Source organism: Ruditapes philippinarum, unplaced genomic scaffold (genome assembly GCF_026571515.1).
Source record: "Ruditapes philippinarum isolate M1 unplaced genomic scaffold, ASM2657151v2 ctg1865_1_1_1_1, whole genome shotgun sequence".
Lineage (NCBI taxonomy): Eukaryota > Metazoa > Mollusca > Bivalvia > Venerida > Veneridae > Ruditapes > Ruditapes philippinarum.
Genome location: NW_026864422.1, coordinates 144,957 through 158,269, shown reverse-complemented (window position 1 = coordinate 158,269; position 13,313 = coordinate 144,957). Strand labels below are relative to the sequence as shown.

The 13,313-nt window shown below is 31.8% G+C and overlaps 1 protein-coding gene across 1 annotated transcript; it reads right to left on the bottom strand.

The window, feature by feature from the left end:
• Window positions 1-3,881: 3,881 nt before the first annotated feature.
• LOC132725503 (uncharacterized) lies at window positions 3,882-7,692 on the bottom strand. Its single transcript, XM_060710638.1, has 2 exons — window positions 7,190-7,692; window positions 3,882-5,420 (listed from the first exon to the last, which is right to left on the bottom strand). The coding sequence occupies exons 1-2, from the start codon at window positions 7,516-7,518 to the stop codon at window positions 4,076-4,078; spliced, it is 1,674 nt and encodes a 557-aa protein (XP_060566621.1). The 5' UTR covers window positions 7,519-7,692; the 3' UTR covers window positions 3,882-4,075.
• Window positions 7,693-13,313: the final 5,621 nt, after the last annotated feature.

Sequence of the window (13,313 nt, the reverse complement as noted above, 5' to 3'; positions counted from 1 at the left end):
CACTCTGAAAATTTTATGGTTTTTATCTTCTTTTTTCCATCTGAAAACATATTATTATGCATATTAAACACTCTATTACAAAAAAAACATGTTCATATAGAAAGTCTTTGCTGATAGACTGTGAATTAAGTTTTCTAAACTCAGCTGTTCCTTGACCATGTTGGAACACTAGAAGATTTTAAGTATAAACTAGAAATGTGTCCATAGGACACGGGAGCTCCCACCGCGCCACTGTTCTGTCAATCTTTTGACTCTAGGTCAAATTATTTTTGAAAACTTAAAGTCTTTTACTAAGTAAAGGGCAAGAACTTTACAAATACTGAATAAATCCACAAGCAAACCCTAAGGTGCATAAGTACACATACTGACCAACATTTTTGTAAACTTTCAGGCCTACAAGTGAAAAACTTTTTAAGCTATGCATAAACATTAGGTGAAAATTGAAAATTGAAAATTTATACTACTGTAAGTCAAGGGCAATAACTCTAACAAAACTGAAAAAATCCACATACAAAGTCCCAGGTGCATAGCTTCACCGTTATGTGAATCATTATTCCTGTAATTTAGTGATGTTGATCATTATTCCTGTAAAAATGGTTGATTCTAACTCAAGCACTCAAGGAACAAATAACAACATAATGAAACGGTTTTACTAAGTTAAGGGAAATAACTCTACAAATACTGGATAAATCCACAAGCGAACCCCAGGTGCAAAACTAAATATGCTTAGCAACCTTCCCGTAAGGTTTAATAACTCTATGTCAAATCCTTTTTGAGTTGCATGCGATACAAATTGAAAATTGTAAAAAATTTCTAAGTCAAGGACAATAACTCTAAAAATACTAAATAAATCCAGACGAAAAAAACAAGGTGCACAACTACACATGCTGATTAATATTCCTGTAAAGTTTCATGACTCTATGTCAAATCCTTTTGAGTTACATGCGACACAAGTTGAAAATTGCAACATTTCACTAAATCAAGGGCATCCAGACGAAAATACCTGGGTGAACAACTACACATGCTGATCATCATTCCAGTAAAGTTTCATGACTCTAGATCAAATACTTTTTGAGTTTCATGCGACACAATTTGAAAATTGCAAAATTTTACTAAATCAAGGGCAATAACTCTAAAATACTAAAAATATCCAGACGAAAAAAAACAAGGTGCACTACTACACATGCTGATCAACATTCCTGTAAAGTTTCATGACTCTATGTCAAATACTTTTTGAGTTACAAGCTACACAAGTTGAAAATTGCAAAATTTTACTAAGTCAAGGGCAATAACTCTAAAAATACTGAAAATATCAAGACAAAAATACCCAGGTGCACAACTACACATGCTGATCAACATTCCTGTAAAGTTTCATGACTGTAGGTCAAATACTTTTTGAGTTACATGCGACACAAAAGAGAACGGACGGAAGGACGGACTTTTATCTGTCTTGGGTAGCCACGCCTATTTCTATTGCTTTCATCACACTACTGTTCAATTTTATAAGTAAGTTAAATAACCAACTTATCAAATTAAACAGTAATGTGTAATGAAAGCAATAGAAATAGGCGAGGCTACCCAACCCGCTTTTTGCTAACTTATGAAATTATTTTCTTTCTTATGAAATAAGACAGTACTGAGTGATTGAAGCAATAGAAATAGGCAAAACCCAACCCATCTTATGTGTGTTTATGAAGTTTTAGGATGAAAATAGGCATAGCTACCCAATTCCTTTTAGATCAGTTTATGAAATTTATACAACTATTGTTTATGATATAGTAAAAGTAGGTGTGACTCATAACCTACCAGTGGTTCACTCCGGAGTAGTCACTGTTTGTTATAAGCATGTACAGGTTTAGATTTTTCTTGCCATAGACCTTATTCTAAAAAAACAGTTGACCGTGAAATTATGTTGTTCGTAAAAAACGGAAAACGTCATATTTAAGTTCTGTTTCATAACTATGTTAAATTGAGGTCAATTGTTTGATTTAGACTAATTGTGAATTAAGGATACTGGAATTACCAGTATATTTTTGTTTTGTTTTGGCCGAGTCATTGTCCTAAAAAAGTGTGTGTGTGTGTTGCCAGCTACAAAGATGCTTGTCTTGACTATTCGACAGGCCAGGTCGACAGTTTAAAGATGGTGCTTATAAAATACAATGTGAAAATACCACATTGATGGTTGTGTCTAGTCTTATTTTTGTCAGACTTCTATTGAAAACTTGGGCTAACTAAGAATATGAGATAATTATTATTTATGTTCCTATATCATTGAAACACCTTTTTTTATTGTAACCATACCTTTGATGCAAGTCAAGGTCATGGATCCCCTACTTGGTCCTACCTCAGGAGCATTTTTCTGTTTCTAACGACAGTTTCTGTTTTGGCAATTTTTCTGTCCATAACTTTGTGAATGGGTAAGCCTTTTTTGAAAAATGTCCCTGATAAAAATATGGGCCAGGAGGATTTGTGTTTACCAAACAGGTTCTTGTAAAAAATTGTTCCGAAATAAAAAAATAATTAAACCTGGCTTAAGATTCTTTATATCACATATAGATTTTTACAGTGTATAAATATTGCATGATACTTTTTATTCACTTTTCTTTTGGTATTTGCTATAATCATTTTACATTCGTGTATCACTATGATTGCATGCTAGACAACAGATTTTCAAAAGATACAAAAAAGGGGAATATTATAGCATCCCATTGAAACGTTTTTTCTAAAACAATCATATGTTCAAGTTTGAATTGACCTTTGAATGACCTTAGTTGTCAATGTCAAAATTATTTTGTACAAGAAAAAAAATGTTTTGTAGGAGTATTCAGGACTTAGAATTTATAAACTATATTTCAGCTTGTCTCTTTCCTATTCAGGGCTTGGTACAATGGTACAGGATTACTCATTGGAGACGCTAAACAAAGATACACATTTTTTTATATTGAATAAAATTTAATAAACCCTCAATCATTCATACATTTTGAGCAAGTCAGTCTGAATCAAAGCATTCTTATCTTGTGTACAAAATTGAAGTCTTGATGAAATTTAACATTACAGTCACACAGAAGCATATACATAACACAGAATACCAACAATGAAATATAATACAAGCATCTCTTTCTTATACAGTGTTTGGTACAAAGGTAAAAGATTACTTCTCGGAGATGCTAAACAAAGATGCACATTTTTTGGTATTGAATACAATTAAATAAAGCCTCAATCATTCATACATTTTAAACAAGTCAAGTCAAAGCATACCAAATATTTGGTGTACAAAATTGAACTCTTGATAATATTTAACATTACAGTCACACAGAAACATAAAAAAAACAGAGTATAAACAATGAAATATAATACAAGCATATCCCCATTATCTTTACATAATAAAACTTCATTATCACATACCCGAATCGCTTTTGCAACCCTGTAAAAATGGTATCGCACGACCGTGCATATGTTTTGACATGACGTCATTTGTGTTATACAAACAAAACTTTAAGACGGGCTTAATGTTAGCGTTATACAATAGGCGCGTCAATAAAAAAGGTTCTTTTTCACTTCAAATGGTCTTTATTTTTGGTAAGTGATAGATATAAGCTCATTACTAAATTTATTGAACTTGTTGGATAAAATAATATTAATTTGTTCTGAATATATTGAACGAAGTAAATAAAATATAATATATATATATATATATATATATATATATATATATATATATATATATATATATATATATATATATAGAAAAATCGCACAATTCATGAGATCTTAATCGCATGAATCGTGCGATTTTTCTATTTATATATATTATATATATTATTTACTTTGTTCAATATATTCAGTATTAAATCTACACTCATTCAGCACAGTAAACTATATACTCCAAAATGTTAAAAAACAAATGCTTTCAGTGTGAATTAACTTTTATAGAAAGCATAAACATTTTTTCATGAAAAAGAATTTGAAGTATTTATTTGTTGTAAAACAATAATGAAAATAGTATGTGTAAATAGCTCACGTATCTTATATTTAGTTGAATATCAATATTTTGATTAGTGTCACTGTATTGGATTTACAGTAAATCATACACCTCAATTGTATCACTGTTGTAAATAGTAACTGCCAGTCTGTTATGTTTCAAATGAAAGCTACAAGAAGTACTATTACAAACATTGCCAAGTATGCCCATTTTTTCAGTAGTCTTCTCATTGATCTGGACGATTTTAGACTGCGACCATCCACACACAAATATGTTTCCTCGTTTGTCTGTACAAACTCCACATAGATAAATAAAATCATGATCAGTAATTGTTGTCTTGTAATTTCCTTCAAGGTCAAGGACAATCAATCCTATATTATGATCAGTCACATAAATCATCTTGCCATCACTGCTAACACAGATATCTCTGTTGTTTTTGAAAATTGCATTGCCTTGTTTATCAGTTGTGATTTTTTTCAACATGATGCCATTCATATCATAAATGTAGAGCGCTTTAGCAGAATCAGAGACGAATAATTTGTTGTCTTTGTAGGCCAGTCCATAACAGACATGATCTAGCTTCAGTTGTTTGGTGGTAATAAGTTTGTTGTCCATTGTTACAAATTGAATGGTTTGATTGGTCAAACTTACTGCAAAGTCGTTTTTACTTATTTGACAAATTCTCCTTGGAGATGTTTCAAGATTAAGCTTATCTTTTATGGATTCTGAGGACAAATCAATAAGCTTTAATGCTTTGTTGTTATAGTCAGCTAGAAATAATAGTCCATCATCTGTGAAACATGAATCAATAACGCAACATTTCTCTTTATCATTAACATGTTTGATATTGACTTGTTTCTTGCTTTTCACAACATACATTTTGTCTCTTATATTTTTAGTATTACTCACTGAAATTAATCCAATTGTCTTGAAGTCTTTCAAAGCATCCTTAATTGTTGTATCAGCAATGAATTCAACTTTAATATCTGATGAATTTGTCACAGACTCTGCCTCTGCTTCATTAGCTTCAATGATTTGTTTTCGAGAAGTTTGCACAGCGACAAACTCCTGTGCTTTATTCCCAACTGACTTTGTTAGTTTTTGTGATGAAAGTTTGAGTTCATCAATATGTTTATGTAAGTTTTTAATCTCGTTCTCTAGTTTCTCTTTGCAATTTTTGTACTTTTCCTCTAAAGTTTTTAATGTAGCCTTTTCAAGTGTATCAAGTATTACTTCCATTTCTTTTCTGAATTGTCTTATTGACTCTGTTGCCTTCGCCTTCTGTGCATTGAGCTCTTCGATAAGAAGTTTCTTTGCTCTCTCAGCCTCCTCAATTTTAGTTTTTATGCGGATCAGCTCAATATTTGTTTCATCAGCATCAATCTCTTTACACAAGTCATCAACTTCATCTGGTATCGAATGTATATGTTGACATGTTCTGAAAATTTTAATGTAAACAAATTAAAAATATAATTTTAATATGATCTGTGATATTAGTTATAGACCCATTTACAATTTATTCGTTGGCCATACATGTAAAGCTAAGCCTTATTTTGTTACAATACCACTTTCTGTACATTTTGCTACCGTTATAACAAATAAATTATCACTTGTAAGGCTATTTTATTACTTCAGGTGAAAAGTGTCTCACGTGTCTCACATGTTCTAAACCCATAATTACAACATTATAAAACACGCGTCTTTACGGGGCATAAAGGTAACATGTGTGTGTTTTTATTTATCTCGTGTGCACGAGATACTATGTCGTGGCCACGAGTTACTAAGTCGTTGCCACGAGATGGCTAAGTCGTGGCCACGAGATGCTATGTAGTGGCCACAAGTTACTAAGTCGTGGCCAAGAGATAGCTAAGTCGTGGCCACGAGATACTATGTCGTGGCCAAGATTTACTAAGTCGTGGCCAACAGATAGCTAAGTCGTGGCCACGAGATAGCTAAGTCGTGGCCACGATATAGCTATGTTGTGGCCACGAGTTACTAAGTCGTGGCCACGAGATAAATAACTAATCAGATAACACCATTTATATGAATTTTCCTAATTAACTAGACATGTGCTATTGTTCAAGGATGCCCCTACTTCACCAGCCTGTAAAAGTGCCATTTATACAACGTATTGATAGGTCAATAATTTTTCATTTAGCTTCACTGTGACCCTGATTTTTGACACAATGACCTCGAAATTATTAGATGTCATCAACTGATCAGGTGCAATGATCTTCCTGGGTTATATAAACCATGGCTTTATCCCTTCAAAATTATTCATCAGACAAGGATTTTACATTCAGTGTCATGGTTGCCTTGACCTCAAACATCCTTATAGGCTATCTACTGTCCATTGGCACTGTCCTTTCCAAATAAAATTAACCAGACTTATTCCTTCTTATGATATCGTATAAACAAGGTTAACAGGCCGTAGTACGTACAAACTGACCAATTCGATCACAAAATTGTCCCAACAACTTAAGTCAAAATTAATGTATGATGGGTCTTGGAAAGTGACTTTCTAATATGATCCTTAAGACAAGTTCAAAGTGAATATCTTCACCTTTTTTCAAAGATTAATGTTGCATGTAAAAGTAAGTTGTAAAGTTTAAAAAAATAATAATATATATAGTGTATTCTGATTGGTTAATAATATCGTGCTCACGACTTAGTTATCTTGTTTCCACGGCTTAGTAACTCATGGCCACGACATAGCATATCGTGGCCACGACATAGCATCTCGTGGCCACGACTAAGCTATCTCGTTGCAACGACTTAGTAACTCGTGGCCACGACTTAGCCATGTCGTGGCAACGACTTGGTAACTCACGACCACGACATAATATCTCGTGCGCACGAGATAATAAAAACACACACATGTCACCTTTGTGCCACCGTACGTCTTTCCTTTATACAAAAGAAAAGTATTATTTATTTGTGAGGCATGCTGTGCCTTTAAGATTACTGAGTAATATATCATTATATGACTAACTAACCAATTGTGTCTAAAATTGAGAAAATAGATAATAGAAATATTCCGAGGCAGAATGTTGTGTTGCTTAATTAGGAAAAGTGGCATTTGAAATTTCTGTTTATTCCTAGAATTGTCTTTATTTCAGTTTCAGGTAAATGTATATTGACTGAAAAATGTATCTTCCTAAACTTTTAATTTCAATTCAATTAAATACAAAATTTAAAGAATCAAACCTGTGTTTTATAGCTATACATGTCGCACATGCTACATCATCGTGGTCTGCACAATACATATCCAGCAGCTTGGTTTTATGAACTTCACATTTTTCAACTGGAAAACTTGGCAACGATTTCTGTAAGCTAACTGTGTTGAAACTTGACCTGTCTATAAACTGATGCGTGCTCATTAAAGGAAAGATTTTGTGCAAGTCTGTACATGGTGAACAATAATAATCCTGACATTCCACACAATAAATATCCGCCTCTTTTATTATATTTTTCCTGTCACATAAACAACATTTAAAGTTGACAAATTCATCTGATCCAACACCTCCCTCCGCCATTTTGTACAATGTCGATTTTACTTCCTAGTTACTACAAAAACATAACAGGGATATTGATTAAAATCGGTTTAACAAGTTTAAATTTTAAACATGTTAAATGTTAAACAGTGTTATTTTATTCAGAGTTGATATTTAAAGTGTAATCACACTTTTAAATACTTTAAATCGTCCTAGTTTTGTTTTTATCTAAATAGATTTACTGATAGTATTATCAGTGTACAATATATTGGACTTTGTTATTTGATGTAGTTATAAATCCTGTACATGTATAATAAATGTAATATGAAAATATTAGGTCAGTAAAGAAAGCTAGGTTCTTAAATTACCATACAGTGTTTGTGTAATTATTTCAATAATATAATTCTTACAGAAAACGCTATTTGTGCCATTTTAAATATTTACAAAAACAATCATTAAAGGCAGTAAGTGTAAACAAGTTAAGCAATTATTAACCCTTTACCTCATAACGGCTTTTCGTCCCCTCTTTTGAGGCCTCAAACAGTTAAAAAATGTCTTATTTAGGCCCCAAACACAGTGATATGAGAAATGTTGATAAAAATGCATTGTGTACAATGGTCTGATATTTGAGAGACCGGTGTGTATACAATGGATAAAAAGGTGATCACTTTTTCGGCCCGCCCCTATGAAAAAGGTAAATCAAAGGGTTGTCATAAGGGGATGTGATTCTACACGAATATAATATTCTATTTATCACATATTTAGAATAAGAACTGGGTGGACAGCTAAAAAGAGTAATTTTCTCTGGCCTGTTTATACTGTACGCTAAGATGTACAAAAAATGATGATTGTTTACTTTAGTAATTTAACGACAATGTAATTTTCTTATTCTATCATTATTTATGCATTTGTTCTATGATAAAATACTCAATCTAAGCCAAGTAATTTGTTTTAAGGATAGCTTGAAGTTTAGCAAAATATAAATTAATGTGGTTTTGGAAACTGTTGCTCATCCACAAAGATTAGTTTTATTAGTTTGACTACTTGAGGAACAGGGAAAACTATTGTACTCGAAGGTGTCTTCTTCGACGTTGGCATTCGATTTGGTGCAAGTTAATATTTCTAAAACTACTTACAGGGAATGGGTTGAAATTTAAACACTTATTTGAGAGCATAATAGGTCACTAACCAACGTCTATGACTCAAATATTGATTTTGACAAAATTAGGAATTTTGACATAATTACTCCCCTTTTGAAATTATAGAAAATGTTTCATAAACCAGGTTAAGCACTGAGAATAGTTGAACATGCTGTCCTGCTGACAGCTCTTTAGCTTTAAGTACACCATGCTACAGATCAGCAACAAATTTGTAAGATTATGCCCTATAGTTATGTAAATCTTTCCTGCCTTTTGCCAACAATAATGTGACAACATTGTTAGTTTTTGGTGTAAGCATGGGTGGTCAACAGCATATCAAGAATAAACAGTTTGTAACAAGACATGTGTTTGGAGAATGACAAATTAAAGTTATTTTTCAGAAAATGTTTTTCCTTAATAATATAATTATATAGTGCAACCTCTGCAGAGAGGCCCTTTGTAGTGAAATCACCTCTTTAAAACAACTATATAATTTTTCCTTAAGTAAGACTTTATAATAAGGATACACTCTGTAGATCATCACCTTCTCAACAACAGCCAAAATTTTATCCCCAAAGGGTGTTTGCAGTACAGAGATTTCCACTGTAAATAGAAAATGTTGTCTTGTTTCTTTTTTATATGAATGATTATGTACAATAAGTTTCATATCCCCCCCCCCCCTAGTTCATCTTATAAGATTTGTCAAAAAGGACATCAAGATATTCTTTGAATGGGCGATGTCTTTTTTTCCAACGGTTTGACAGTAGGAAAAAACAGTTAAGTTAGTAGAGTGAAACAGTTCACAATTAATTAATTAGGCTATATTTACCTCTGTATTGAGTAAAACCTTGAAATTGGTTTACTGTATTTAACGGAGTAAAACTAGATTTATTTCGGCTTGTTTCAGTAACTTAACTTGTTTTTGAATATTTTAAAATGTTGACTGAAACTGTTAAATATATTATCAGAAATTGTCAAGGTAAACTTCTCTAGTAACTGAGTGAATAATCAGTTTATCAGGGTTGATTAAATAATGTCAGTATAATGTCAGGGATATTGTTTTGTAACATTTAGGAATTTTTCTGTCAGAACAGTCAGGGACTTTATTAACAACTTTGATAAATCCATGATATATTTTTATCATCATACATTGTTACAAATGCTGTACTGTTTATTTATCAGAGATTTTGCCATCAGTTTAAGAGTGACAGCTTTAAACAAACTGTTTAGGCTGACAAAATTTTATATGCTGCAATTTTATTATATGCACCAACAAAATTTGTTTTCTAGTTTACAGCATAAGAAAAACTGTTCTTTTTCCCTACCCTAAACCTTATGAGGCACAGTATACAAGGTGTTTGATAATAATATTCATTTTTGAATCAAAGTACTGAAGTACAGACGACCTGGCTATATAGAGTAACAAATCAAAGTACTGAAGTACAGACGACCTGGCTATATAGAGTAACAAATCAAAGTACTGAAGTACAGACGAGCTGGCTATATAGAGGAACAAATCAAAGTACTGAAGTACAGACGACCTGGCTATATAGAGTAACAAATCAAAGTACTGAAGTACAGACGACCTGGCTATATAGAGTAACAAATCAAAGTACTGAAGTACAGACGAGCTGGCTATATAGAGGAACAAATCAAAGTACTGAAGTACAGACGACCTGGCTATATAGAGTAACAAATCAAAGTACTGAAGTACAGACGAGCTGGCTATATAGAGGAACAAATCAAAGTACTGAAGTACAGACGACCTGGCTATACAGAGGAACAAATCAAAGTACTGAAGTACAGACGAGCTGGCTATATAGAGGAACAAATCAAAGTACTGAAGTACAGACGAGCTGGCTATATAGAGGAACAAATCAAAGTAGTGATGTACAGACAACCTGGCTATATAGAGGAACAAATCAAAGTACTAAAAAAGAGACGAGCTGGCTATATAGAGAAACAAATCAAAGTACTGAAGTACAGACGACCTGGCTATATAGAGTAACAAATCAAAGTACTGAAGTACAGATGAGCTGTTACTTTGCAGTTAGCTCATCATATTATGTAATGTTCCACGTGCCCTCACCATTGTGGGTTCGAATCCCGACAGGGACTTTGGATTCTTTCATGTGGGGAAGCTATCAAGCTAGCTTACGGAACGTCGGTGGTTCTACTCAGGTACCCGTTCGTGCCTGAAATAATGCACGGAAGGGCACCCGAGGTCTTCCTCTACCAGTAAGCTTGAACGTCGCGATATGACCTATACTGTGTCGATGTGACGTAACCCCCCCCCCCCCAAAAAAAATGTAATGTTATTATGTTTATTTTTAAAAATACTGAAAATGTGTGTAAAACAAATGTATTTAATTTACTACATTGTATTATCTTGTAATTTGTATATTTTTGCTGTAATTTTCACATAAATTTAGATTAGAAGTGAAAATTGTTTTAATGCCTTTTGCTTTTTTAAAAGTACATAAAATTGACATTGAAGTATTAGATAAAAAGAAATTGTGCATTTTGTTCATAATTAAGTTTAACATGAATATGTGAAATTGAAAATGTACAATATGACATCAAACATTTTAACCTTAATACCCTTCTGGATATAAATGAACTTGTCTAGTTTCCATATGTGAATCTATCTATTATCAATTTTGGAGAGGTCAGGATGAAAATTTTATAACAACTAATTTATTTTCAAAAGAACTTGCTTGGTATCTTGTTACAGTTTTCAAAGTTATACTTATTTGCCATGTCACATGGTCTATCTTTTGCAACTCATTATAGTTCTTTTGGCAATCGGTATAGTTATAGTGAATTAGTATTTGATACTTTGTTTACATATGACACATTACTGCACATTCAGCGCTAATTAGTTTCAATAAACCCCTAAGAGTACAGTGTACATGTATAGATAGTTTATCTATTGATAACACTTATAACACTATCTACCACTGTAGGTTTATTTAAATACATTGAAACATTGGGTTTATGATGAAGATTATCATGTTTTATTATAGTTAAATGTTTTCTGACATCATTTATGTCCTACTACTACCATTATAACGTTGAACTGAACTTTATATCTGATACTAGAAAACAAGTACATGTATATTGATTTTGTACTATTTAAAGGTATTTCAAGATGCTTCATGTTTAACATTGCATTATATATTTATAAATGAAATACATGTATTGAGAAATATTGATGAAATAAACTGCGTTTTTTTCATTTTCTGTATTTCATTGTAAAAATTTACTTTTTGCTGTAGATAAATATATTTTAAATATCTTCACCAGTGTATTGCTAGACAACTTTCTTCTAATTCTAGATAATACACACAATTTAGAGGGAAGTCCTCCAAATTTTAATGTTAAAAAGAATAAAATGTATATAATAAACAGATAATATAAGTTTTTTCTATAAATAAAATACGTACAGGATTTATTTTCACCTTGGGGTATGCAAATGATCATATTTCACTCATAAAATATTCATTTTCATATTACTTTATGAATTAAATCCTGTTTTTATAATTATAAAAAAACTTTATTCTTCATATATTTTGTGGAAAAAGCAATTTTTGATGACTTTTTACACTCAATTTTTATTGCCAAGGATCCCAGCTTTAATTAAGTAAAGTTTTTTTCTATAATTCATCTACAATATTTGTGTATTTCTGTATATTATTCTTATGTTCTGATTTATTATAAGTGTATTTTATATTATAATTGTATTTAATGTATTATTTGTACATGTGAATACTTTTATTATATATGACATATCGCTTCACTAACTGTTGACTTTTTAATACTCATGTAACGCTTGTCTTAAAATATTGTGGGCACTTAACATCAAGTTTGTAATTATAAATCATTCTGAAAATTTAATGATTTTTATCTTTTCTTTTTCCATCTGAAAACATATGTGTATTTAACATTCACTCTATTACAAAAACATGTTCATACAGAAAGTCTTTGCTGATAGACTGTGATTTAGTTTACTAAAGTCAGCTGTTCCTTGACCATGTTGGAACACTAGGAAATTTTAGAGTGTCAAAATAATTTGCATATGAAGTAATCAGTGGGAAAAGGCGTGGCTACCCAACCTACCTTTTTACTGTCTTGAGTAGACACGCCTTTTCTATTGCTTTCATCACACTATTGTCCAATTTCATAAGTTTGTTATTCCAACCAACTTACCAAATGAAACTATTCAGTGTAATGAAAGCAATAGAAAAAGGCATAGCTATCCAACCTGTTGTTTGCTCACTTATGAATGTATTTTCTTTCTTATAAAAAAAAACAATTCTGAAAGATTTAAGCAATAGAAGTAGGCATGAGATAACCCATGTGTTTATTAAGTTTTAGGATACAATAAAAATAGGCATAGCTACCCAACTATTTTTTGACCAATTTATGAAATACTACTATTGTTTAATGGATACAAGAAAAGTAGGTGTGAGTCACAGCCTACCTCAGCAGTGGTTCACTCTTGAAATAGTCACTGTTTGATCAAAACATGTACAGGTTTGGATTCTTCTTGTCATAGACTTTATTTTCGGAAATTCTCACTAATCGAAAACAGTTTAGCAGTAAAATTCTGTTGTTCCTCAATGATATTAAATTTTGGTCAGTTGTTTGATTTATACTTATTGTGACTTAATCTACTGGATTAACAAAAGTTTTCTA

Bases quoted from the DNA above. Each gene is read 5' to 3' on its own strand.
- LOC132725503 (XM_060710638.1), bottom strand. From the start codon at position 7,518: ATGGCGGAGGGAGGTGTTGGATCAGATGAATTTGTCAACTTTAAATGT. The intron at 5,421-7,189 runs GTTTGATTCTTT...TAAAATTTTCAG, and splicing joins TGTATAGCTATAAAACACAG to AACATGTCAACATATACATT.